Source organism: Populus trichocarpa, chromosome 1 (genome assembly GCF_000002775.5).
Source record: "Populus trichocarpa isolate Nisqually-1 chromosome 1, P.trichocarpa_v4.1, whole genome shotgun sequence".
Taxonomy (NCBI): domain Eukaryota; kingdom Viridiplantae; phylum Streptophyta; class Magnoliopsida; order Malpighiales; family Salicaceae; genus Populus; species Populus trichocarpa.
In genome coordinates, this window is record NC_037285.2 from 5,134,560 (window position 1) to 5,162,502 (window position 27,943).

The 27,943-nt window shown below is 35.2% G+C and overlaps 5 protein-coding genes across 11 annotated transcripts; 3 read left to right on the plus strand and 2 right to left on the minus strand.

Annotated features, from left to right (window-relative positions):
• The first annotated feature begins 1,652 nt into the window (after positions 1 to 1,652).
• LOC7482826 (uncharacterized) lies at positions 1,653 to 5,136 on the plus strand. The gene is made up of 7 exons (XM_002297845.4): positions 1,653 to 1,947; positions 2,800 to 2,971; positions 3,185 to 3,234; positions 3,531 to 3,831; positions 4,082 to 4,270; positions 4,385 to 4,567; positions 4,736 to 5,136. The coding sequence occupies exons 1-7, from the start codon at positions 1,766 to 1,768 to the stop codon at positions 4,979 to 4,981; spliced, it is 1,323 nt and encodes a 440-aa protein (XP_002297881.4). The 5' UTR covers positions 1,653 to 1,765; the 3' UTR covers positions 4,982 to 5,136.
• Positions 5,137 to 6,536: 1,400 nt separating this feature from the next.
• On the plus strand, positions 6,537 to 10,017 carry LOC7482827 (peptidyl-prolyl cis-trans isomerase FKBP19, chloroplastic). Of its 4 annotated transcripts, XR_008058975.1 has the most exons (11): positions 6,547 to 6,762; positions 6,842 to 6,884; positions 6,972 to 7,112; positions 7,741 to 7,826; positions 7,932 to 7,982; positions 8,442 to 8,522; positions 8,603 to 8,647; positions 8,988 to 9,043; positions 9,190 to 9,265; positions 9,345 to 9,499; positions 9,761 to 10,017. XR_008058975.1 is itself a non-coding variant. In XM_052452079.1 (10 exons), the coding sequence occupies exons 1-10, from the start codon at positions 6,700 to 6,702 to the stop codon at positions 9,438 to 9,440; spliced, it is 738 nt and encodes a 245-aa protein (XP_052308039.1). In that variant the 5' UTR covers positions 6,549 to 6,699; the 3' UTR covers positions 9,441 to 9,710. The 4 variants fall into 4 exon arrangements, 1 of the variants encoding a protein (XP_052308039.1); XR_008058976.1 differs by lacking the exon at positions 9,761 to 10,017 and having other exon boundaries at positions 6,537 to 6,762; positions 9,170 to 9,265; XR_008058977.1 differs by lacking the exon at positions 9,761 to 10,017 and having other exon boundaries at positions 6,539 to 6,762; positions 9,182 to 9,265.
• A 33-nt stretch (positions 10,018 to 10,050) lies between these two features.
• LOC7482828 (sterol 14-demethylase) lies at positions 10,051 to 12,715 on the minus strand. The gene is made up of 3 exons (XM_002299320.4): positions 12,487 to 12,715; positions 11,570 to 12,073; positions 10,051 to 11,230 (listed from the first exon to the last, which is right to left on the minus strand). Exons 2-3 carry the CDS (start codon positions 12,035 to 12,037, stop codon positions 10,232 to 10,234), a joined length of 1,467 nt encoding a protein of 488 aa, XP_002299356.1. The 5' UTR covers positions 12,038 to 12,073; positions 12,487 to 12,715; the 3' UTR covers positions 10,051 to 10,231.
• A 3,925-nt stretch (positions 12,716 to 16,640) lies between these two features.
• LOC7491437 (mediator-associated protein 2) lies at positions 16,641 to 19,992 on the minus strand. Its single transcript, XM_002299321.4, has 5 exons — positions 19,818 to 19,992; positions 19,464 to 19,607; positions 19,140 to 19,218; positions 18,937 to 19,020; positions 16,641 to 17,396 (listed from the first exon to the last, which is right to left on the minus strand). Exons 2-5 carry the CDS (start codon positions 19,593 to 19,595, stop codon positions 16,996 to 16,998), a joined length of 696 nt encoding a protein of 231 aa, XP_002299357.4. The 5' UTR covers positions 19,596 to 19,607; positions 19,818 to 19,992; the 3' UTR covers positions 16,641 to 16,995.
• A 3,164-nt stretch (positions 19,993 to 23,156) lies between these two features.
• Positions 23,157 to 26,640, plus strand: LOC7491438 (protein NRT1/ PTR FAMILY 6.1). 4 transcript variants are annotated; one of them, XM_024600819.2, is made up of 6 exons: positions 23,157 to 23,399; positions 23,506 to 23,668; positions 23,854 to 24,107; positions 24,436 to 24,653; positions 24,757 to 25,337; positions 25,574 to 26,640. In XM_024600819.2, exons 3-6 carry the CDS (start codon positions 23,870 to 23,872, stop codon positions 26,451 to 26,453), a joined length of 1,917 nt encoding a protein of 638 aa, XP_024456587.1. In that variant the 5' UTR covers positions 23,157 to 23,399; positions 23,506 to 23,668; positions 23,854 to 23,869; the 3' UTR covers positions 26,454 to 26,640. The 4 variants fall into 4 exon arrangements, with proteins under 4 accessions (XP_024456587.1, XP_024456602.1, XP_024456585.1 ...); XM_024600834.2 differs by having other exon boundaries at positions 23,506 to 23,562; XM_024600817.2 differs by having other exon boundaries at positions 23,157 to 23,395; positions 23,506 to 23,562.
• The last annotated feature ends 1,303 nt before the right edge of the window (positions 26,641 to 27,943 follow it).

Sequence of the window (27,943 nt, forward strand, 5' to 3'; positions counted from 1 at the left end):
CCCGTGGGATTAGTCGAGGTGCGCGCAAGCTGGCCCGGACAGCCACGTTAAACTAAAAAAAAAACTACACTTTCTCTCTCTACCAATGGCGAATGTTGAATTTTTCAGCTAAAACAACCATCATTATTCATCCTTGCCACCCACATTTCCCTCTTAGAAGTATATTAAACACTCCCCTTCAATTAATTTAATATAATTTAAGGGGGTTAAAGAATAATATAAATTATATCTTGAAACCTCACATAACAACTTAAGCTATTGAGTTGAGATAGTTCTTTCTTTCAATTAATAATTTATTATTTGTAATGATTTATACCGAGGCTTGTGGCCCAGCGGCAGAGGTAAGGTTTCCTTGCCTCTGTCACCTGGGTTCGAGCCTTAGCGTGCACGTCTATCATTCCCGCGGTGTTTTACCTACCTACTGGGCTTGCATGGTATTCAGTGGGTTCGGGGATTAGTTGTGGTGCGCGTAAGCTGGCCCGGACACCTCGGGTTACCAAAAAAAAAAACAAAATAATGGACCTAAGAATGAAGAGAATGTTTGATATTATTTTTTATATATATAGAAAATGTATTGAAATAGTATTTACTTTTAAAAAATTATTTTTGATATTAATAAATCAAAACAATATAAATACAATAAATAAAAAAAATTTAAAAAAAATAAATTCTTACAAAAACATTTTCCAACCAACAAAAAAATCAAAGCGAGAGGGGCTTTCCACGATTCAGATTCCGAATTCTTCTTTTTAATCTCAACTGTACGGCCGACGATTAAAGAATTGATCTGAGTTAAGTTGGATTAAATAATTTGAACTCGGTTTATACCTACAAACAAGAATAAAAGTAGTTGAATTCGAATTGTTGTAAAATACAGGAGCCTAACCGCAGTTGTCACCTAACAAGCAAAGCCTTTCAATTTGAATTGTCCTTTGATATCCGTGAGATCATTATCTTAAAAAGCCACTTGTAATAATCTTATATTAATTTTAGAATTTATAAGATTAATACGTACAAGCACCAAATTTGTTATAAAAAGAAAAGTCAGACTCCGACATTCAAACACATTTTGTAGACTCTCACCTAAAATATGGCAGCAAAATTAGGAATAAGGACGTGGTCACCTTTAAAATATCTGGAGACGCCTAATTGGTAATAAAAGCAATCAACTAAATATAGTGTTTGCTATTTCAGTTTCTTTGAATTAAAAAAAAATAATTTTTTTATGTATTTTTTAATTGTTTAGATATATTTATTAAAGAGTTATCTCAACCTAATAATTTAAACTATTAAATAAAATCTAAAATATAATTTATATTATTTTTCAACACATCATCTCAAGTGAAAGTACTTTGAATTTAAAACTCGTACACATCTACACTACTTTGTGCTTAATTTTTTTTATCAAATTAAATAAAGATTGTGAGATTCGAACTCGTGACCACTTGATCATCAAGTTTCTAATACTATATTAAATGATTAATTCAACTTAAAAATTTAAACTGTTAAGTGTAGTTTTAAGAATAATATTAATATTAAAAATAAATTTTAATTTAATATATTTTCAAATAAAAAAAAATAACATTCACTATTTTCAAACAGCGCTAAAAGCCCCCACCTGTCCCGTTAAATCAGAGGAAAAAAAAAAAAAAAAACACACTCTGATCAAATTTTGCAATACCTTCTACTAAAAATTTCACCAAACCGAACACCTTCTCTGCCTCCCCCCCCCCCCCCTCTCGCTCGGTTTGTGATCTGAATCACTATGGCTACAATTTCAAAGCTATCAAATCCAAGCCCTGCTGCCTCTCTACCAGCTCCTTCTTCTTCTTCTTCTTTGCCTAGAGTTTTCCTTGGTTTCAATACCAAAACTTCTTTCTCCAAAGTTGCATCATCTTCTTCTGGGTTGTCTTTGACAAACACCCAACCTTGGAGGACCTCCTTTGTGTAACTATTATTCCTTCACTTTTTTTATCTCTCTCTCTTTTCTTTTTATCTGTGTTTATTTGGCGGTGATCATCTTGGCTCTTGCTTGGTTTCGCCTTCTGATCTTTTTATACGTCGATGATCAAGCGTCTTCTTTTTCTATGAATATGTGATACAGTTACTACGCTTTAGACCTTGCTTTAATGTATATTCTCTAGCCTTCTAGGGGCTTGAGGTACCTGTTTATGACAATTATTTAGTATCATTATTGAGGCAATTAGTTTAGGGAACATGTCTTCTTCATTTTCTATGCCGTAGAAAGTATATCTTAAGAAGTATTAACATGTACAAAGGGATGCTAGTTATTGCTTAATCTTTGCAGCCGCGGGCCTTATAATAAATACATTGTCGATATGTTCTTATATCATGAACTTTTGCTCCAGCTCTTATTCAATCCTTTTGAAATGATTTGCCATCAAGTAAATTGGTCCATCTAATTACAAGCATTTGTTTCGGATTTTTTTTGCGTGAATGAACATGTGTTAATCCTGTTAAACACAAAAAAAAATTACAACATGTTTTGATGGTGTTAAAACTGCTGACTAACTGATCTCGAACAGCGCTTTTAATGGATTTTGGAGTTTGTAGCTTTGAGCTAGCATAGAAGATATCAGATTCTGCGATAGTGGATAACAAGGAAGAGTTAATTCCAGATATAGAATTTCTTGGTTTTCGAGCTGTAGCTGAATGAATTAAAAGCAATGATCTATTATCTTTAATTCATGGTTGTTGCTGGTTATTTAATCCTTTCCTCTTTCCCTTTGATAATTGTGGACTTTGTTCAGTTGTTGTTTAACAAGATCTCTATCACAGTGTCAGGTGCTCTCAATCCAGTGGAAATGGTAGTCCGATAAAGAGAACTACCCTTCATGATCTCTATGAACGGGAGGGGCAGAGTCCATGGTATGACAACCTCTGCAGGCCTGTGACGGATCTGATTCCTCTGATCGAGAGTGGAGTCAGAGGTGTAACGAGTAACCCAGCGGTAATAACTATTATCTTTAAAAAAAATAAATTCAAGACTTGTCCAACATGCATAAAAAGATGACTTTCCTTGAATTAAGTTGAAGAAAGTTAAGTGGATGAAATTGAAAAGAAAGGTGGAATTGATAAGGGTGTATCTTCAACACTTCTTTAGTGGCTTTTCTTCATTATCCTCGGTCCTGTATAATGGGCTGTTTAAAACATATGATTGCAGATTTTCCAGAAGGCAATATCATCTTCAAATGCTTACAATGACCAATTCAGGTAAATCCAATCAATTGCAATTAACTAGTTTTATCATGTTTATTATTATTATTATTATTCAGAATTGATTACTCTGTTCTTTTCTGTTACATGATGTATATGAAATTTACCTGTTATGCCAAGAGGGGAAAAACAAAACGAAGTTCACATATCTCTTCTAAGTCTGCCGATTATTACATACTCTTGGGGTTTGAAAGTTGGATGTTAATTTCCAAGTCAGAATTTTAAGATTGTCAAGCTGATCACTATAGTGTTCATATATTTCTACTCTGATTTTAGAATGTTGGTACCTTCAGAGAACTTGTGCAAGCGGGAAAAGACATTGAAACTGCTTACTGGGAACTTGTGGTGAAGGACATACAAGACGCATGCAAACTTTTCGAGCCAATATATGATCAAACAGATGGTGGTGATGGCTATGTTTCTGTTGAAGTGTCTCCCAGACTAGCTGATGATACTCAAGGGACTGTTGAGGCTGCAAAGTGGCTTCATAAAGTGGTTGATCGCCCCAACGTGTACATTAAAATTCCCGCTACTGCTCCTTGCATCCCCTCAATCAAGGAAGTTATTTCTCTTGGCATCAGTGTCAATGTGACTGTATGTTCTTTCTGTGCATTCTTTCTTGCTTAGGCATTATTGTTGGCTAATGATTTTGTCACTGTAAATGATGTGCACATAAGTAGTCTTTTTCCATGATCATATGCTGATGAAGTGATCCTGATGACCTAATGGTTGAAGTCATGGTCAAACCAAGTTGGGAAAAGCAATCTTGAATGATCATGTAGTTTTAAGAAGTGACTCTTTTATTAAATCAGATTCAGACTGTTCTCCTTTTTCGCCTGTGCAGCTGATATTCTCTCTCACCAGATATGAAGCGGTCATTGATGCCTACTTGGATGGCCTTGAGGCATCTGGACTAAGTGACCTCTCCAGAGTTACAAGTGTTGCTTCCTTCTTTGTCAGTAGGGTGGACACTCTCATTGACAAAATGCTAGAAAAGATCGGAACCCCAGAAGCCCTTGATCTACGAGGAAAGGTAACTAGCTCTGAACTCTTGTTCTTGTATACCATTAATTCTCATTATATTCTAAAGAATCCGTAACCCAGTTTGTCAACTTTCGTTAACGTGACTGGATGTGTACTGTTTTAGGCTGCTGTGGCTCAAGCAGGCCTAGCATACAAGCTCTACCAAAAGAAATTCTCAGGTCCAAGATGGGAGGCTTTGGTGAAGAAAGGTGCTAAGAAGCAGAGGTTGCTGTGGGCATCAACCAGTGTCAAGAACCCTGCCTACCCAGACACTTTATATGTTGCTCCCCTCATTGGACCTGACACAGTAAGCCATCTTATATCTCAGAACCCTGTCTCCTGTATTTTATGTGCATTGCTGTGTAGATATTTCTGGAAGGAAATGATATCATGTTCAAGAGGGAGTATTCACGTTTTAAACTGTAATTTGTTGTTTAATGTTTCCCCTTGTGTGGTTTGTTTTTTCTTATGATAGGTCTCAACCATGCCTGACCAAGCTCTCCAAGCATTTGTTGATCATGGAAGTGTTGCAAGGACAATCGACTCAAATGTTTCTGAAGCTGAAGGAATTTACAATGCACTTGAGAAGTTGGGAATTGATTGGGGCTACGTGGGAGACCAACTTGAAGTTGAAGGAGTGGATTCTTTCAAGAAGAGCTTCGATAGTCTGCTTGATACCCTGCAAGAGAAGGCAAATTCTCTGAAATTGGTTAGCCCGTAAGCCTTTTATTATTTGCTTATAGTATGAATTCAATGTAATAAAAGAGGGCATCGATCTTGCCGTAGAAAAGAAAACCCATCGGTGAGTGCTCTGTAAGAAGTTAACTACGTATCATAAGGAATCATAAAAATCCACTCTAAAATATATTCTAAAGATGACTACGTATCATCGGCCATTTCCCTTCTTTTATATTTGCGCCAAGCTTCCATTATTCATGGCATAATCTGGCCTGGAAAGCCTACCTAAGGAGAGCTAAGATCTCTTGGGTTGAACAGGAGGCCACAGTCTCCGACCTACATTTGAAGATTAACATTTTAGGAGGTGAAATGGGATAAAGGGATGGAAAGAAGGACCGTTTTCTGCAATGCGGGGAGATCTTTAATTAAAAACTAGTCGTGTTATCATCCATGAACAGGATAATTTTTAACTTTAACAAATCTTTTTTTTTTTCAAGGAAATATAGAGAACCTGCCCACGCTAAGAGGAACTAAAAAAAAAAACGAAGCACAGAATTTTGTGCCATGGATTTCTCAATAGAAGAAAAAAAGTATTGTCATCTTTTACACACGGTATAAGTGAAGATCTCTTTGCCTTGCATGTTTTACTCTACATTATTTTTTTGAAGACTTTCTAAGAAGGAAAAAATTGAAGAATTTTGCTCCATGCTCGAGAAATTATTGCATACATCTCATCCACATTCACTATCACGCTCTTCTTTTTTGTCTTGTACATGGAATTGAAGACGAGAGGGAAATACTGAGCGTGAGAGCGAGAACAACAAATTAATCCAATGCACAGTTATAATTCTGATTTTTTTTTAATTATTGAAGATGATATCGGACCAGTTTGCGTGTATTTTGATTAATTTCACATGTCCTGAAGTTAACGATCATGTAAGCTGAAGTTAACAATCATGCAAGCCTCCAGTGGTCTTAAAATTTATGAGACTCGAACTAATGATTTTTAGAAAGTAAATATTATTCCAAATTTTTTTGATATAATTGTAATATAGATAAACATGTTAACTTAAATTTTAATTTTTTAAAAAATCATAACAATATTATTCTAATTAAAGTGGTTCGTTTTATTTGAATTCAAATCTTAAGTTTTTTAATTAAAGTATAAATTAATTCTAGAAAATGAAAAGGAAAATTAATCCTACCACTTTTGAAAAAGATAAAATAAAAGAGGAATTGTTGTAGCTTATGTTTTTTAGAATATTTTATCTAAAAAATATTAAACTAATACTTTTTATAATTTTAATATGTTAACGTATGATATGTAAAAAAACTATATATTATTTTAACTATCAATCACATGTAAAAGCCAAAAATATGGATTTAGCCGTGGTGGGCCGAACAAAATGCAACAACATAAAAAAAAAAAAAAATTATGATTTTTCATAGATTAATTAGCGATAACTATTAGTTATTTTTTAGATGTACTTAAATAAAGAAAACAGACTAAAACATATAAAACTTATTATCCATCTAAAATAATAAAACTATAGGCACCTAGAATTTATATCTTTGTATATTTATTCAAAGTGAATAATATAAAATAATTAACAAGATACTAATAGCCGATCGACATAAAACTCGCAACACGGTGGTCTCTTCTTCTCTTTTTACTCGTAGAAAAACTGAGGCTGTTATCTTCCCGCGACTCATATCACTCTCTCTCTCTTTCTTCCTCTCTTACTGGAAACTTGTACATTAATGGCCTCCATTTCAACTCTTGGAATTCCATTCCAATCCCCTGGAAGAGCTTCAACATCCACAGTACGTCTTCTTCCTTCTATTTGTCTATCTTTTTAATTTCACTTCAATTTTAAAAGTGACGATAAAATTGTTGTTTCAGAGATGTTGCAGACCGATTGCAACTCTAACTTCTCACCATCCAGGTTAATTCTCCTATCTAAGTTAATTTCGATGGAAATCTTGAAAAACCCTCTCCTCACTCTTATCTTTTGATGCAATTTGACTCGTAGATGTTTGTATTAAAAAATGTGCCGGGGTCATCGAGAGAAGACAAGTTATAATGTTATCTGTTGGGTTACTGGCCGGAGCAGCTCTGCAGCATTCTTCTTCAAATAAAGATGCTGCAGCTATGGCAGCCGAATTCACTGACAGTAATCTCATCTCACGATGTCCCTTCTTTTCTTGCATTTATGGGTTTTATTTATGTGTGTTTCTGCTATATTATGGACAAAATTGATCCTTGCTTCGTGCTGATGTTTGTCTAGAAACTTCCGGGGAGTTGTTTGTTAACTGCATCAATAAAGGCTAGTCTCCATGAGTTTGGTTTGTCATCACTGTATTCTGGACAGTGAGCGTTGCTATTATCAATAAACTGTTCAATGAACTATCCTTTTCTTCGCTATGTTTTAGACTACTACCTTCCCACTTCCTCCTATAGGAGAGAATCAACTTTTCACATTCTAATCTTTACAACAATTCGCACATCCAAGTTTACACCATACATTTGTGAGGGAGCAAGAATCGCATATATAATGTATTGCTTGTTTCATTACTTGAACCCTTGTTGGTGTAGATAGCTAATAATAAGAGATTGCTATCCAATTTGTTCTCAAGACTTGAACCTGCAATGCTATGGTTGCAATCCCAGTTTTAAAACCATGTAGTGCTACTGTGGATGGCAGAGTAATGTGAAATTGTTCCGGTAAAAAAAAAAAAAACAGAGAGACATATAACAACTGTAATAGAATTACTCTTGACCATGTTTTTCTGGGCATGCAGTGCCAGCTCTCAGGGGGAAGGATTATGGCAAAACAAAAATGCGGTATCCGGACTACACAGAAACAGAATCAGGTCTTCAGTATAAGGTCATTTATTGGATAGTAAATGTTTCTAATTTTATCTTTTATATTTATGCATGCACATGGTTAGTTTAGTTATGCATTCAAATTCTAAAATGAAAAGGTGTGCAGGACTTGCGAGCAGGAAATGGTCCCTTGCCTAAGATGGGAGAGACGGTTGTGGTAAGTTTCTTAGGCGGTGTGCAAGAATTTAAAGTTTGGCATAGTTTTCTTGGCTGGCCTAATTTGAATCCAAGTAATTGGGGCAATAGACTTTTGGATTTTAGATGATTTAGTTTCTTCATAATCTGAATGATGCACAGGAAATTTATATATTATAATTTATGTAGCTGAAGTTTGGAGTACATGGAGAATTTTCGAAAACAGCAAACAAAGAGGCTCCTATTCTCTGTTACGAAAGCCTGAGAGATACTTGTAAATGCTCAAGTGATAGTCAAAATAACTAAACTACAATAAATTTAGTTGTTCACAACAATCATGCTTCAAACAACTATGATGCTCACCAGTTTTAACTATAAGATGAATTACGAGTATCATATGCTGCGAGTTAACAACAAATTTGGTTGTTTTCTTTCTGATCAGTGTAGTTCAAGTAGTTTATGAATCATGAATTCGTTTTAGGTCGATTGGGATGGTTACACCATAGGATACTATGGTCGCATATTTGAAGCTCGAAACAAGACAAAAGGTGGCTCCTTTGAGGTATGAGATGCTTTCTCCTCATTCTGGAGTTCAAGGACTTGATTAGCTTTATCAATGTTCTGTGACCTCTTGATCTGCAGGGAGATGACAAGGACTTCTTCAAATTCAGACTAGGATCCAGAGAGGTAGCATATCCTTTCTCGTTTGTATAAAAAAAATTGATTTTGTAGATCAGACTTAATGGAATTGAGAATGAACATCTTTTCTTCATAATGTATCATTTTCAAATTTAACTTTCCTCCAAGTAGTTATCTTGGTTCGCTTACACACCTGTCTCTGATCCACTTGTTTTCAGAGTATCTGTCAATAGTTTGTCCTTTACATTCATAGGACTGGAATATTTAATTGGGTTGGGTTGGGTAGTGCAGCTGCATAGATGTTTCAAATGGAAAGTTAGGGACTATGTCATCATATATCAATTCTGATGCCTCGCTGATGAGATTGATTGGGTTCTTGAGCATTCAGGTTATACCTGCTTTTGAAGAAGCTGTTTCAGGAATGGCCCCGGGTGGCATTAGAAGGTGCTGCGTCTGCTTTTCTCAAGGATATAGCCTTTGTTATGTTTGAAGTTCTCTATTACATAAATTTGCCATGAATAAAATATATTAACATTTCAATCTTTGTAAGTGTGTTTGCAAATTTCACAGTATGCTTCGCAGCGATGCAGGATCATTGTGCCCCCAGAACTAGGATATCCTGAGAATGACTACAACAAGAGTGGGCCAAGACCAACAACATTTTCGGTAATGCTCAAGTGAAATTGCTGTCGCTTGTTTGCAGTTTATATATGATTCTAAAATGAAAAATGATTGTGTTCGGCAGGGTCAACGAGCCTTGGATTTTGTGTTGAGGAACCAAGGGCTGATAGACAAAACTTTGCTGTTCGATATTGAACTCCTTAAAGTAATCCCAGGCTAACTCCGAGCTGATTCCCCTGTCAGGGTGTACGTATTCCACTATTGCCGTCAAACATTCAGGTTAGATTTTGTTCTTTTGGGTATTGAAATAGAGGTCAATATATATATATATATATATTACTGTATATCCACATCAAAATCTGAAAGGAAGTTTTGAATTTGACCACCTTGTTCCTCGAGAAGGTTCTTTTTCTATCTGGTTTTTATTTGTGCAACATCATTGCCAAGGTATTTTTGGCGAAAGATAGAATTGCATTGCTAGCTGTGAACATGGATGAATCTTCATTGTTTGATTTCTGCTGCTTCAATTGGAAATTCCAGGACATCAAATAATTGCATAATCACCCATGTATCACAGTCCTCCCATTCTGGTGATTTACACATGTCAAGACCACAAGACTGAATTATTGAATGCTTTACTACTCGACTGTTGGAACATTTGATTGTCAAATGTTGACACGTTCTTAATGTTGTAATTGAGACTTGAGAGCGTAATTTCCGCGCGCTTTGTGTTGTGGAAGACGATACGGTAGGGCCTTCTGCCAAACTGGCTAAGCAAAGACTAATTATTGGTGTCATTGCGGCAGTGCAAAAACCAAAGACTATCCTCATCCAGAGTGATCGCTGACCTATTTCATTGCTTATGAAAAACTCAACCTGGATTACTAGCATAACACAGGTCTAAAACCCAAGTTCGGGCAGTTATAAATCAAACAAAACCTCGCAACAACCACCGTGAACAAATAAAACAAAGCACAGATAGCGAAAAGTCATTCTACAGAAATTGCTCCCCTAATTTACTGAAAGCTCACGCCGCTTGTAACGCACCATTACCTTGTCTTTCACACCAACGACCATTGCATTCCAGTCTATCTCAGGGAAAGGAGATATGAGCTCCAGTTCAAAATTCCTCAGCAAATGACTCCATATCGCTTTTATCTGCAAGTAAGCAAATGGTTCACCGAGGCACCCGTGCCTGCCACCTCCAAAAGAAATATATGAAAATGCCCCTGCTGCTTTGTCTTCTTCTCTCCCATAAGCAAATCTGTCGGGATCATAGCTATCTGGGTCCTTGAAGACATGAGGAAGCCGGTTAGCAAATGCAGGAGATGTTGCGACAATGTGGCCCTTTGGGATGTCATATTCTTTCCCATCTCGTGTTGTCACACTGAAGTCACTGTGTGAGCTCCGTAGAAGCATAATTAGTGGAGGATGGAGTCTAAGGGCTTCCTTGATGCACCGATACAGGACATCCATCTCGGATAAAATATCATGATCAACCTTGTTCCCGTGCTTTTTCATCAGGTTCTTCTGCTCCTCCAGTACAGCAGATAGGTATTCATTGTGTCGCAGAAGATAGGCTCCGGTCCATGTAGAGGTGATGGAACTGGTGTGCTGCCCAGCAAAGAGAGCAGCAATGAGCAAGCCTGTGATCTCAGACTCAGTTGTTGGGCGACCATCTTTATACTTTGAATCAATGAAGCACTGCAACATGTCATTCTCTGATTTGCTGGCAAGCTTACGAGAATTTATGATATTTGCAAAGATTTCTGCAAGCTTCTTGCGTGCCCGGTCACGGCGGCGATGAGCCGGGATGGGCAAGTATGGGAATAAAACACTAACTGGGAGCATTCCATTGTCAAGGTCATGGAATAGAGCAGCCACGTCATCAAAAAGCTTATCACGCACTTCTCGTCCAAGTAGACATCTACTGGCTGTCAAAATGATCAGATGCTCAAGCTCATACTTCAAGTCTACCACCCCACTGTCTCCCCATTTTAAGAAGTAATCCTGCCAGTTCCACAATGATGATAAAATGATTAGAACCACGAATTCCCACATCATGAGCGCAGCATATGATTGTTCTAGAAATCATACAAGGGTAAAAATCTAATGTAACATCATGCAAACTGTACGGAACAAAACCAGTATTCAATGATGATTCTCTAGAATGATAGATGGAAGCATGGTCATCAGACTTGAATTTAAAACCCACAGCAACTTTTTGTGTTTAAATAGCCAGCATCAAAGACATGGGTTGTCAATGAAACTGGGACACACAAGAACTGATAGCGTAGAAAGTGAATAGTAAAAAACAGAAACAGCTGACAGAACAATAAACTTGCTCACCTCTGCTTCTACCACCATCTGGTCCACATATCCCTTGAGTTTGTTCACTCTTAAAGCCTCTGTGAAGAACCGAAACTGCTCTTGCCTAATGGAGTACTCCACATCAAACACAACACCGGGACCAAAAGTAGGCACATTGAACTGATACACCTCCTGCTGGCTCAAATCCACTTCCGAAGCCTTGAAGAAATGCGCAGACACCTCAGGGCCAATCAAGAAAGTAATCTTCCTATTAACCAAATTCACAGTAAACACACTGCCAAGTTTTGGGTACTCTTCGCGAAGCATCACAATAGGACCTTTAAGGAACCGAATGAGCCCTCCAATCAAAGGCCATCCCTTCATAACAGGAGGCAAGCGCTTTTGAGATCTAGGCATTATAAGTGCAGAGATGAGCTTGGCCACCAGTAGAGTGGCTATAATGAGTAGACCCACATTCAAGAACTTGTTATCCGTATCTCCAGTCATTATAAAGCCAATAGATTTATAATTTGATTTGATTAACTGAAAATCCAAACAAGAAACAGAAATATCAGATAAATAGTACCCACGTCACATGAAACAGCTTAAACCCAACGTGAGTTTCTAACAGTTAAGATGAAAGCAGATCTAAAGGTTCCATCTTTAGTTAACATTGAGATCAGATAACTATGAATAACAAAGCTTAACAAATTTCAAAAATCTGAGGGCCCCAAAATGGAAATATCCAATCAGAAACAACCCAGAATCCAGTTCATGAAAAAGCAAAATTTTCTTTCCTTGAAGGAAAAACAAGAAACTAGTAGCACATGCATGCAGACGGGGGGGGGGGGGGACAAGAAAATGCGGTAACAAACTCAGATACTACACGTTTAACATCCATCAGAAAGTAATGAATTAATGATATAGTTGAAATTGGAGTGAAGAAGTAGAAGTACCTGATTTCAGATTGAAAGGGGGGGGGGGGGGAGGATGGCAGAGAAAGAAATCAAAGGATCGTGGGGGTTTTAGGATCAGACAGAAGACATAATCACATGAATGAGAGGCAAAGTGAGGTTTCTTTTCACTTTCTCTTCAAAAGTAGAAATAGCAAAAGAGGAGGGAGGGTGGTGGTCTTCTGAAAGGCGTATGTGGGGTGTGGGTTTAGGATTTTACGGGAGCGTTAATCATGGTGGGTTAACTTAAAAAAAGGGATGGAGGTTGAGTTCACAAGGATACTGTGGTTAGTTGTTCAGTAGGCTTGTTTATAACTTCATTACTATTATTATTATTATTATTATTATTATTATTATAATACTACTACTAAAAAATTATAAATTATAAAAAAATTAAACAAAACCAAGAAAAACAATAAAAAAAATTCAGATTGAATCATTATTATCGTTGAAAAAACAAAAACTATAAAGGATAAAATTAAAAGTTATAAAAACTTTAACAAAAGAGCATATGACAAAAATAAAAAATTAAAAGTAGAAGAACCAAATCAAAAACATTATCTATATAAATTAAAAAATAAGGGTTAAATTGAAAAACAACAAAACTTTAATAAAAAAAAAATAAAAACAATACAAAAATCAAAACTAAAGGACAAGATCTGAAATACAAATAACAATGAGAACCATGTTGTATTTACCAGGTAGGGAGAGAAAAACAAGGAGGAAAAAAAAACAAAGAAAGACTCACCAACGATAAACCGACAACATTTGGACACAATGTGCCACTCCAAATGAAAGACAAGACGATGAGAAATAACATGAGACGACGAAAGCTTATTTTTTAGCACTTGGAGTCGCTGCACGTGCTGTCCAAAACGCCCTGGCAACTGCGCATCCACTACACATGCCCCTATCCTTTTCAAATTAAAAATATTATTTTAATAGTCAATTACATAGCTACCCTTGACCAAACTAACAATTACAAAAATTATTGATGAAAGACCATAATACCCTTAACCCCAATGAATTAAATTTCTTGGATCCAAGGGTACATGCGTAATTCTACTATGTATAGAAAGGAAAAAAAAAGGTTATTAGTGATAAACCAGCAATATTTGGACACCACACACCACTCTAAATGAAAAAGGAGACGACGAGGAATAACATGAGGCAACAAAAGCTTATTTTTTAGCATTAGGAGCCGCCGCACGCACTGCCTAAAGTTCGCAAGAAGCTCCAACGTGTTGGCACATACATTGCATGCGCCAACAACTTTTTCAAATTAAAAATATTATTTTAATGATCAATTACGTAACTATTATTGAACGAACTAACAATTAACAAAAAAAAATTATGGCTGAAAGACTATAACACTCCTGACCCCAAAAAATTAAATTTCTTGGATCCAAGGGAATATGTTTAATTTTACTGTATATAAAAAAACACAAATACCAACATGCCCTCACTCGAAACCTTTATTTTTTTTATGCTCGGGAGTATTTTAATTATTTTATTATTTATATTCATAAATATATTGAATCGATCAAAATACCCTCAAATAAATCTATAATATCAAAGCCACATATATAAAAAGATAAAAATACCACTGGTTTAAAATCAAACAAATTTTCATGCGAAGGAAAAAAAAGTCAACTTGAAAAATATAACGGGAGCTACAGTAGAACACCCATCTATTTTAGTATATTTGTTACTTGGCTCGGATCTGGAAGCAAAACAAAACAACGGGTGTCACTGTGTTGTTTTGTTGTTTTTGATTGGAGGAATTTGGGAAAAATCTTTATTGACATGTGCCAGGTTGGAGACAGACAACACTGGCGCTTGACTCTTCTGCGCCACTTTACCACTCCTCCACTGGCACTGGGAATAGATTTGGGAGGTATTTTTTTTTAATTTATTTTTTAAAATATTTTTAATTAAAAAAAAATATTTTGTACATGTTTTTTTTTTTTATATATAGTTTTGATATAATAATATTAAAAAACAATATGAAAGAATATTATTTTAATGTATTTTTTATTAAAAAATATCTTTGAAAAACATTTTATATTATATTACTAAACACATCCTTAATAAAAAAGAATCTTGAGGTCCAAATAAGTAATGATAATCTAAGAAAATATTCTTCAAAAAAAAATTAAATACATTTGAGGTGCAACGTAGCTTAATAAGGATGTCTTAAAATGTTGAAAACGAAATTTGAAATTAAATCAATGATTAATTTGGTAAAATCAAATTTAATTTTCTTGACTAAATATAATAAAAACTCTAAGAACCAAAATTAACAGTGAAAAAAATTCCTAGCCTCTTATTTTTTTTTTTTTCAATTTTATTGGAGACATCTTTTTAACATTTTTAGTCCCTAGAGTTTTCAATTTTCATTTTTAATCCTTATTTTTTGAGATTTTTATATTTTAGCCTAAAACTTTATTTTTCTTGCATTTTAATCCTTGAGCTAGAGAGAGGAGATAGAGAGCCGATGGAAAACGACTCATTGGGAGATAAACTCATCAGTTCATCAAGATCCAAGAACTAAAATGATCGTTTTTTATGTCAATATGTTTCATTTCACGAGAGGAGTTCCACTAGGGTATTTTAAGCCTTCCATCTTGTCAAGAAAAGCATATCAAGGTTGAGAGAAACAACAACTTTATTTTGCAATTTCAGAGCAATCTTAAAGTGTTCTGGGTTAAGAGATTAGTTTATTGAGGTTCTAAAGGTGAATTTAAGGTTAAAATAGATTTAAAATGAGTTTTTGAATTGAAAAACTCATTGATCACCTCATTGGTGGTCGAGATTTAGAGACGCAGTCTGTTCCAAGTTATCCCGGTATCACGACCCGGGTCGCGGGATAGGTGGCCTGTCTTAGGATGACTCGGGTAAGTTTTAAAAAAAATCAATTTTTTTTTTCAATTTCATCATTCAATATTGGATTGGTAGGAGATTGAGCTTCAAATCTTTTTTTCATTTTGTTTTCTATGAAGTTATGCCCTTCTCATGACCCGAACCATGTGTTTGGTGGTTTAACACGGGCTAACTCGAATTACTTTTTTCTTTTTCTTTTTTTTAGAATTGAATTTTTTCCTTATCTTTTTTTTTTTGAAAAAATACATTTAACATCCAAAGGTTTGGTTTGAATTGCAATAATTAATCGTAGTTTAAAAAATTATAAACGCAGTAACACTTAATATCCTCCCTACAAAAATGTCAACAATAATTGTCAATTTATTTATAGAAATGCCACAAAGATCCTTGAAGCTCAAAAATAACAAAAATGCCACCAAGCTAAATAATATCTTATTAATTACAAAAATATCATTCATTTTTTTTTTATCTTTTAATATTAGATTGATTTAATATGTCACTATCTAAATATTTTTTTTAAAAAATGTTCAGTATTTAAAAAAAGCATAGTCTAATATGCATTGAATTTTTTTCATGATTAAATAGAAAACATGTTAGCAATGCTTTTATATGTTTTACTTTTAAAAAATAATTAGTATAACTTGCAACGAAGCACAAGCAGAAGATCTAGTTTGTACTAGAATAAAAAAAATAACAAAAACATATTTGGTTGAAAAAATAAAAATAAAAATATAAAATGAATTTGTTTGTAAAACAATTATTGAATGATCTAATCCCATCAAAGATATGAGAAGACATATCTCTTCTGATTTCATTTTTTTTTTAATCTCAAATCAGTGATTAAACACCATCTAAAACACCACCACCTCCATCTATCTATTCTATTTTTTTTCCCGTCTATGGAAAGTATGCACTTCTCCACCATCTTCGAATTCATGGCAGCGCACTAATAGCCAACGACGGATCCAGCGTGGAGCGTTGGCCCCGAAGGATAAAATACTCGACACCCAACTTAAAAATATATCCAATTGGGTCCATTTCTTGTTTTAAAAAAATATTGCCCTCTCGAGTCTTCAATCCCGGATCCATCATCACCGCTAAGAGCTAACAGCAACAGGCCAGTTAGCATATCCTGTGTTTTCTCAAGGAGTGGAACACCAGTCACAGACTAATGAATTATTGGCCCAGCACCAAAATAAGAAAGAGAATGAAAGTACCGGTCATGTGAATAGAATACAATGGTGGTGTTTGTGTGCTAGATGCAGATCGCGCAGTTTAAAAAACAGAAAAAAGTATTAATGCATTAAATTACGATAGAACACAAGAGTTCTACCTCGTGTCAAGGTTTCCACCAACAAAGCTCTTCTTTTCGGGGGGTGGGGGGGCATAAAGGAGAAGAGACTGGAGAGGACCACAAACAAATATGTAAATCTTGGACAAGAAAATGAAACTGCCACCTATGGACTCACTGGGAATTAGAACTTCTTAGTTGCTTCACCAACCAAAGCTTCGAGGCCAAGAGCCAATAAAATCAAAAGCGTACAGTTTCTAAATTACAATCATAATGTTCAGAGGTAAGAGATGCGAACAAAAAAGTACGATGGGGGAAATACAGCAAGGAGAGGAATCTCACTCATTTGATATCTCCTCCGATTTCCCTTGGTGTGAAAGCCCTGAGGACCCTGAGTAGGCATGACCACTATGACCTCTTCCTGAGTCTAGAGTAGACCGATCTGTGGATCCACTGCGATTATGCATACGCCTTTGTTTAGAATTTGATTGCTCCCCAGCTTCAGACAAGGAACTCTTATGTCTGCTACTATGTGTAGACGCAGCATGTCCCCTTGACAACTGTGAGTTTCGCAGCTTGGAACTTGGGGTTGTAGTTCCAGAATGGAGGGAAGAATTCATCAATGAAGATCCAGCAGACATCTGATATGAACGTTTTGATTTCTTTTCTGCTTCTTGTTTCTCAAGTTCTTTAGGGTCAGGATAATGCACAAGCGAAACTTGCCTTGAAATTTTACCAACTATCAGTGCAGATAACCATGTCAGGTAATGCTTAAATAAGATTTTAACACAACAGGATTGGATTCACAGAATTAAATCAACAGTGCACAAAGCTATCACAACAACAACAATGGATGTATATTTTCGGACTATTTTAATAATCAGGGACGAATAATCAATTGCACAGTGTTGATTAAGGACAGTCTATGACAAACAAATGGCATCCATGTTAAATTAAGACACCTAAAACACTAGACATCCAGTGATACACTTGCATGCAACTGATTTGATGAGCAATGGTTCCAAGCTCATAGAAGTACTAGTTTTTTTAATAATTACTAAAAGGCATCAAATATATATAGCCCTATTATAGGGGGGGGGGGGGACACAAACATAGTATAGCAATACATTTCTTTCATGATATGCAAAGAAGCAAAAACACCTTAATCCAATTAAATCTAGTGAGGAGGACAAACATGATTCTTCCCCTTGATTGTGCAGCATTATTCTCACAACCATCAAAATATGCTAATGAAATGCAACCCCAAAGCTCTCCTCTTCCTTGCCCCTCCAAACTTACAGGAACCTGACTCGACCCCCACAAAACCCAACAGCTTCAAAAACCAATTCTCATAAAGTTTTTCCCCAAAAACAAAAGAGTAGGAGATTCAGCTGTTTTTTATAAAGTATCTATTTACCAGCACCTTTTTAATAGTTAAAACATACTCCAAGGCAGCTCCCAAGTGAAAAAGGACACTACAGAGGGTATTTTGGAATTTTAACCTTTAAGTTCCTCTGCGAGAAGTTGCTACCTTGCTATTCACCTCAATGCTTGACCGGAACAATCCTTCCACAAACTCTATAGAAGAATCACATTAAAATGACCATTTTTATTTCATCCCAGTATCACTCTCCATATGCCTAGATAAAGAGTTAACCTCCTTAAATCTGATAAAAATTTAATTCGTAGGTAAACTAAAGAGTTCATCAAACTACTAGTTCAATTGCTATCTAATTCATATTCCACCATGAGACAAGATACTGATCATGAGTAGAAATGACCTCCCCTTTTCTTTCTTGTCTATATTTTCCCTTGTTTAAAGTGCTGACTTCATTTGATGCAAATAGCTCTCAACAATTCAACAGCATTATGGGAAAAATCCACATGGAGAATTTATTTGTGATATAGATACATCTACAACAACCTTCACCACTTCAACTCTTAGTTATCTAAAGACCCTGGTGTCAACATCCAGCTCTATACCTCTTCCTATAGCCATTTTCCCAGGTCTCTTGATTCCAGCAGGCACAGGCGCGCAGCCAATATCCGTACTCTCACTCAATGGTCAACAACAGACAGATTTCCACAAGCATATTAAAAAAACAAGTGGTTATATGCAAGTCTATGAAATTGATTGGAATTTGGAACAATCAACAACATAAAATACTAAACAATTGAAAAGAACAGAAAACAGTATCATGTTGGGGATAAAGTAATTTCATAAAATACAATTCATTTATAATTCAGGAAGAAAAAGAAAGTAGAAAAGCCAAATTTACCAATCTTCGTTTCCAATTCAGAAGAAAGGAAAACCGTTGCATCTAGCCCTTGAGCAGAGCAGCTGACCAGATCAAATGATTTCCCTGCCACAACAAGTAATAATAACCTTTGTTATCTCCAAATTATGCACACACCAAGATTAGCACACATACAGTAACTGTATGCTATTTTCAATGACAGAAACTGCATCAGTTGTTGATACCTGGAGATGCCTCGAAACTTCCCAAACATCCATCCTGATCAAGACTGAGCGATAGTTCTTTCCCATTAAAATCAGGAAGCTTAAATACACATGCAATTAAGAATGTTAGCAATTAAATCTTACTCTCCATGACTCGCAAAACAATGATAGCAATGTTTACAATGACCTTCAAATAACTGGCACCTTATTAAATAATACTGATAAATTTGTTTTCCCATAACAACAATGAACGCAAAACTCAGTAATAAAATAATAATTTACTTAATGAAACTATTAGTCATTTATTTATTGAGATAATAAAAAGAGCATGTAAAGCTTACTTACTTCATTAATAGGCCATTGAATGAGCCAGAGCTCAGTCGAATCTGACAAACTAATATCAGCCAATGGTTCCCTCGAATCTTCTTCAAATCCTGGTTCAAGCTTGTAACCCTCCACCTCCTCAACATCATCCATTACCCAATACCTCTGCGAAAACAAAAAAATATAACATCAAACATTCATCAAACACCTTCCAAACAATTTCCATCCCTTTCCTTTTCCTTTATAGGTGTTACAATTAACAATTTTGTTAATTAAAAAAAACAAAGGAGCTTGCTGCTTGTGCAGAGGGAAACTTTAGAGATTGAATAGAAGTTACGTGAAAGATAACGAGAAGAGAGAGGGAGAGAGAGGTACCTTTATGGATAGTAATAAGAGTAACGGCGAACAGGAAGTTGTTCTTCTTCTTCAGTCGTGGTGCTTGTTGCTTGCAGTTGCAGGGGGGTTTAAGCGAAACCTAAAAACCTCACGGCTTTCCTCTCTGTTTTGTCTGGTAGCAAAAATATTTCGCAGAAGGAAGGTAGTGTGTTAAGAGGCCGAAGCCTAGTGGGAAAAATTAGAAACAAATGTCCAAAAGATACGAGGCTTGACTAAGGCTCTTATGGGCTCAAAATACTGGAAGAAACCCAGCCCAGTTGTGGACACGTCCCACTTTTTATTTCAGGTGTAATTATTTTATCCATTAAGAAATATCCATCCTGAATAATATTCTTCTTTTCTTTCTTTTTATAATTAAATGATATTATTTCCAGTGAATAATTAATTACTTAAATACTAATATAATTGAGAAGAGATATCTTTATTCTGTAACTTAAATTATATTGGATGGAAATATAAAAATACTCTGCAAATGAGTGATGGATTTCATCGGTTTAGTGGTTGAAACTTTTTATAATTTTTATTTTTTTAGAATGTATAAAATTATTATCATGATACTTAACCATTTTTCCATTATAGAGTTGGCAATAGGTGTTTATAAATTGGATTTCTTGATATTAGGAATTTAAATATTCATAAACTATTAAATTTTAATTATATAATATATTAACAAAAATAAAATAAAATAGTTAATATACATATTTGAAGTAAGTATATATATATATTAAATGAAAAAATGATAAATATTATTCATGTATGTATTTATATTAATATTAAGATATGTATATATCATATTATATTGGGAAAAATCTAAATATTCTACAAATATATTTATATAATATAAACATATATTTTGATTTAAATTCATATAAGTTTCAATTTAATTTAATAATATACCTATTATTTATCAAGTCTAAAAAATACTTATTTATTTAGGTAGGATCTTTAAATTGTTATCCCTGTTCCATCGATGCCACGTACTACGGGCTCACCTGTGAGATTCATCCATCTCAGGGGGGAGCTGTAAGGACATGGGAGGGACTACAACAACTCCCCCAAAGTTTCACATCAGTCCTTATACTTTCGTGATTTTTTTCAGTTGTGTCCTTACAAATAAATAAATTGCCCCCTCCAAAATAGCTGTGAGTTTAGAGATTGAGAGAGTAAACAAGAATTTTATATTCATGATCTTCTTAATTTTTATTTTTTGATTATGTCATTTGTTTTTTCATTTAATAATTGTAGCTTGGTTTTCTAAAATTGATGCTTAATATACCATAAAATAATATTTAAAATTATAAACATTTAAGGCAACATGAGACAAGAGATATTAAATAAATGATGGAAATGCAACATGAGATAAAGACATAAACCACCACAAGTTGTAATAGTTATCCAAAATGTTTTTTTTTTATTACTTAATTTTTTGTATTCTCTATCCAACTTTTCACATTAAATTAATTTGAGTTTGAATTTGATGTTTTATTTCAATTGAATTTATATAAGACTTTTATTGTGTTAAGAACAAGTTTTAACATTGAGTTAATGTTCGAATAAACCAAATAAAATTTAGTAATTTTTATTCAAATCAATTAAAATTGCAGGGATCCAATTTTAAATGAAAGCAAACATCCAACTCTTTTTTTTATAAAAAATAATATTTTTATCTTGGTTTTCCGATTCAAATCTTTGGTTTGAATCAACATGCTTTTTATCATCTATCAACATTTAACATTTATAATTCATGATTTATTTTATTGAACATACGAACTTTGTAATTATACTTTTGTAAAATGAAAAAAAAAAGAAAAAAGAGAGAGAGAGTTAATAACACTCCCAACCTTTTTTAAGTGTTGAGAAAAAATATATTTTATCCCGCAAGGGAATCAAACTAATTTGCCTTGCAAAAGTTGGCTTTACAAAATGGCTGCCAAACCCACTTTTCATCCCTAATCTTTTCAACCTAATTCTACTCTAACCCCTACTCTTCTCTTTGATGTGAAACCATACCCGTGCCTTTTCTGGTTTCTATCTGGGTATTCCGACTTTCGATTTAAAAAAAAGAAAATAAAAATACGCATCTCGTTCTTGATACTCGTCCATCTCCAACCTGAAAAATACGCATAATAAATCCAACTCCACCTTACAAGGTCACGTGACGATCACATGCACATCATCTTCTTATAATCACGTACACAATACATGCCCATAACCACAAATTAAAAAAGAAGAAGGAGAAACTCATAATTCATTCTTCTTCTTCTTCTTCTTCTTCTTCTTCGTATAATCCCCATTAACGCATGCCTACCCAACCTTGTACCCATCGCCTACCGAATTCCTTCAAAAGGGCTTCCACTCTCTCCACGAATTTTTAGACTTGATCACTGAAACCTATAACCAATTAAAGACGTACCTTTGCTTGATCGAATAAACATTGACAACAATGAATAAAAAGGTACTCGCTCGTGTTAAAAGCAATCCCAAGCAGATATCAATCAATGCTAACCGATAAGGATGAGTTTGGGAATGCAGGACGTCGAGTTGAATTATGTTGTTGAAAGATTTTGATTTTTTTATTTTAAATTAATTATTTTGTTGACTTTCTTGTTCAAATCAACATCATTAATTAAAATCGATACTATATAGCAGTAGGTGGTCAATCTTTTAGGGGACCTTTATTATTAGACAGTAATGCTACTCGCCTTTTTATTTGTTAATTAGAATCTAAATTTAGGTGTGATGCATGCTACTCGCCTTTTTATTTGTTAATTAGAATCTAAATTTAAGTGTGATGCTACTCGCCTTTCAACAATTTATAACATCACCGCTGCAAAAAAAGAAAAAACAAGAAGTCGTCGTTTCAGCTCGGGTAAAAAAAAACTATAGTTATATTATTAATAAAAAAACAAAATCTTTATATTATATTTATAATAGAAATTAGATTTATGATACTGATTAAATATGAAGATATATATATATATATAATCTTAATTTCTTGTATTGCTAAAATTAAGTATTTGTATTTTAAAAAGAGTGTATTATTAATGTTTTTTTATTTGAAAAATTGCAAATGAATATTGTGGAGATCGAGCTATAACGCAACCCCAACCCTAACTCTTATCGATAGCGTCACCATGACCTCAAAAAAACAAAAATGAAGATTGCAAAGCATCAGCTTTCATTGAAGTCCGTAAAATCAAAGAAAATCGATGTCCACCCGTTTTTCCCGCTGGATTATCACTCTGCGATGCATAGTTGGACTAACTAGACCACCATTCATTCCATCAGCAGTATCGTCTACTGAGAGCGAGAGGTAGCGGAAAGGTTATTCGTTTAATTACTTATAAGCCGAACTCCAATAATGATGATAGGGCGGGCAGGCAGGCAGCAATCAATAATGTTGGGATTGTACGTGAAACTATACACGTCAAAGCATTAATGCAACGTCTCTTTACTCTCTACAGATCACTCTTGCTTCTTTCTTTCTTTCCTAACTTTCACTGGAGGATCATTTATTGCCATTTGTTTTAATCTCTTCCAATGGGGCTTCATCGTGGGTTGGTTGGCCCTCCTTCATTGTTCTTGCCTCTTGGTTTCATTTTATTACTGGCTAGCCACGCAGCTGCTAACTGTCCCATAATCACGAACCCTTTTCACTTGGATGCAGGACCATTGAAGTTGCATGTGAAACATTCACCCACTTAAGCTCCGGTACTGCAGCTAGGTATCTAAGCTAAGCTCTTCTTATATAAGACTGCCTCGATATGTTTTTCAGCTGCTACTTTAGTTACGTTATTCTCAGGAAGTAATTTTCTGGACTAGCCTTAGAGGTGATGGTGTTAAATTTCCATAGATACATAGTTCATTAAATCTTCTATTTGTTCTGCATCAGAATGTTAGAGAGTAGAAGCTTAATTGCTATTATATGTATATGAGGACTTACTAGTATGTGTGATGATAGTAGAAAGCAGACACAAATTGATGTGTATTATTGTTGGCTTAATTAATCTTACAGGGAATTAGCCAGAGACATGGGTTCCGGTGAAATAAAGTCACCAGAAGGTCTACCAGAGACACCAGCAACATATGATGGAGTTTCAAACCCAATTCATAGCAAGAAGCTTGGAATTTACTTCCTCGAGTCCGACAATAGGAGGATGGCTTTTGGCCGTGGATATACTGGAGGAACTACTCCTGTTGACATCCATGGGAAGCCTATTCCTGACCTCTCGAAGACAGGTGGCTGGATTGCTGCCTTATTCATTTTTGGTAAGCAACTTCTTCATATGAGTTTACATTCCATTTCTTAGAAAACTGTCACATGAAGGTTAACAATTAAGTCGTGTTTTCTGGTGTAATAACTGGGAGATTAAATTAAGGTTACACTACAATTATGATAGACAGGTGAATTGGACTAGATCAGAAAAACAAAAATACTAAGAGTGTTTCTGTAGTCATAGAATATGATATATGCTATATATTCTTTCGTGGAATTAATTTACAACTTGTGTTCAAGAAGTGCAAGATCATGTGTATGTTTGTGTTCAGTCAAATCATATTTCGGTCCCTTTCTGAGCTTGGATCTTTTTTTGTCCAGGGAATGAAATGGCAGAGAGGATGGCTTACTTTGGCCTCTCTGTTAACATGGTGGCCTTCATGTTCTATATTATGCACCGACCCTTTACCAGTTCATCCAATGCAGTGAACAATTTCTTAGGAATTTCTCAAGTTTCCTCTGTCCTTGGCGGATTTCTTGCAGATGCGTATCTCGGTCGATATTGGACAATTGCAATTTTCACAACAATCTATCTTGCGGTAAGATGTGTTCATGAACACGTAGTCGTCAATCCGTTCCTCAAGTTAAATCCTTGGAGGTTTACTGATGATGCGTTTTCCTTCCAATCTTTGTTTCCTGGAGGGCTTGACAGGTATAACCTTGTGTGCAACAATGAATATTTTCATGCCGGACCAGGGTCAATGCGATCAGCTATCCTTGCTTTTGGGTAACTGCGAGCCAGCGAAATCATGGCAGATGCTCTATCTTAACACAGTTCTTTATGTGACTGGATTTGGAGCCGCAGGTATAAGGCCGTGTGTTTCTTCATTCGGAGCCGATCAGTTTGATGAAAGAGGTGAAAATTACAAGTCTCATCTGGATAGGTTTTTCAACTTCTTTTATCTTTCTGTAACTATTGGAGCAATAGTGGCCTTCACTTTAGTAGTCTACATTCAAATGAAACATGGATGGGGATCTGCCTTTGGTTCACTGGCCATAGCTATGGGCATGTCAAACATGTTATTCTTTATCGGTACTCCTTTGTATAGGCATAGATTGCCAGGAGGCAGTCCACTAACAAGAGTTGCCCAAGTTCTGGTCGCGGCCTTTCAGAAGAGAAAAGCCTCGTTTTCCAGCAGCGAGTTAATAGGCCTTTATGAGGTTCCTGGCAAACGTTCTGCTATAAAGGGTAGTGGAAAGATAGCACATACAGATGACTTCAGGTATAATTGCTAATCTCTTACATTTTTAATATTTCATGGATTAATACAGTTTTAGGCTGTGTGAATTTTGGTTCTCAACCTCTGGCTGTTTGTTCAATGGTTTTGGAGGATTTCTCTTACAAGTTACAAGGAAATCTGTTTTGTTCATTCTTTAAAAAACCAAAAAACAAAACAAAAAAGGGAAGGGAAATTATATTTTTCACCATATAATTTCCAAAACTTCTGGGCTTCAACAGATGTCTGGACAAGGCAGCATTGCAATTGAAGGAAGATGGTGTAGATCCAAGTCCTTGGAGGCTTTGTACGGTGACTCAAGTGGAGGAAGTCAAGATACTTATAAAGCTTGTTCCAATACCAGCTTGCACAATAATGCTCAATCTAATCTTAACAGAGTATCTGACTCTATCAGTACAGCAGGCATATACTTTGAATACACATTTGGGTCATCTCAAACTTCCAGTAACAAGCATGCCCGTGTTTCCTTGCCTCAGTATATTCCTGATATTGTCTCTCTATTACTCGGTATTTGTTCCAATATTCCGGCGCATTACCGGCCATCCTCGTGGTGCTTCTCAGCTTCAAAGAGTAGGAATCGGTCTGGCATTTTCAATTCTTTCTGTTGCCTGGGCAGCCATTTTTGAGAGGTATCGGAGAAAGTACGCTATAGAACATGGCTATGAGTTTAGTTTCTTGACTCCCATGCCTAACCTGAGTGCCTACTGGTTGTTGATCCAGTATTGCCTGATTGGAATAGCTGAAGTCTTTTGCATTGTGGGCTTGCTTGAATTTCTGTATGAGGAAGCTCCTGATGCAATGAAGAGTATAGGATCTGCCTATGCTGCACTAGCAGGTGGAATTGGCTGCTTTGCAGCAAGTATATTGAACAGCATTGTGAAATCAGTGACAGGGAACCCAGACAAGAGGCAGCAATCATGGTTATCCCAGAATATAAATACTGGTAGATTTGAATATTTCTACTGGCTGCTTACAGTTCTGAGTGCGATAAATTTCTGTGCCTTTCTATATTCAGCCCGTAGGTACAAGTACAGGGCAGAGCAGAAATTTGGGATTCAGGAAGTTGTAACCAACAAACAAAACACCCCAGCCAGGGGCTAGCAAGCCGAATATGAATTCGAAATCTAAGATGGACAAGTACCACATTCACAATTAAATTTCTCTCTTCCAGTGCAAGATTTCCCCTTCATGATGTTTCCCTTCTAAAACATAACTTGGAACAAGATAAAACATGAATCACAGCTGCATTTTCCTGCGTTTAATCGAATTGCTGGCAACATTTGAATTCTGCGACCTTGTCATTATCTCAACCTAGTCAGGGTGCATTGAAGATCCTGATATTGCATGTGCGCTGTGTGAATGATCATGGTTTTCAAGAATTGGCATATTCCCTAATGATCAAGTTAGGAGCCTTTGCCAATGAGTGCCAGGGTCCAATATGTTTGATTGGAAGCTTGGCCAGCCCCTCTTTATGGCTGGTTGCCCGGATGGAACTGTCCAGTGTCCCATTGCATGTCTGTATCTGCTGAGCTTCTTGTCTGTTGTTCACCCATATATGTCTGCTGCCTCTAGAGGACAGAGCCATGGAGTAACTCACATGGGGCTAGCTAAATATTAAATGCCATCAAACTAATTGAATCTCGGAGCCCTTCTGATAAAATTAATCTGCATAACCATAGCATGGCCTCAGGATTCGATAAACCACTCAGAGTTGTCCAGAATCCTCCGTGGACTTTAGGTGAACGAAGTTTGTGTTTTCTTCTAAACTAATTGAATTAAAGAAGCTTTAAAAAGGGACCATTAGTTAGGCACAGACAAAATTTTCAATAACTCTAGCATGAAAGTGTTGATTTATCGATCATAATATTGCATTATTATAAAATTTATAAATTAAAGAAAATGTTGATTTTTAGTAAAGTGTTTAAGATTCTTTCATTCATAAACGATAAAATCTTAAAAGTATATTCGAATCTTGACATATTTAATCTTAAAATACATCCAAAATACATCATAACCGTATCTCTCAAGTATCCTGACCATATCCCTCACCATCTTATTATATTCCTATGTATTCAAAAGAAATTATTTTTTCATATGTAAGAAATTATTGCTACCTATCCGTTACTGTATAAGCCCAACACGAATACAGTAGCTTTTATGAAGTTTGCATGCTCCCTTGGGATCCACATAAATCTATCTCATTCTTAATGCGTGTTTATTGTGATACATTCTTATTTTTTAAATTTAAAGATTTATTAAAATAATTTTTTTAACATATTAATACATCAAAATTATTGAAAAATATTAAAAAAAACATCAATTTAATATTTTTTTCATATAACTAAATACAAACACAATGTCAAAGGTGTGTTTAATAGGTCATTACAGGTTATTTTTCAAAAAACAAATTCAATTAAAAACAAAAAATTTAGATTTTTATTTTATTTTTGATATTAACTCATCAAAACTATAAAAAAAACACTTAAAAATTCAAAAGCAAGTTGAACAACATCACCAAATGCAACGTTGGATCACTGGCATGAGTAGTTTTTAAGTGGTCCAATCTTGCTAGTGAAATCAAATATCTAAAA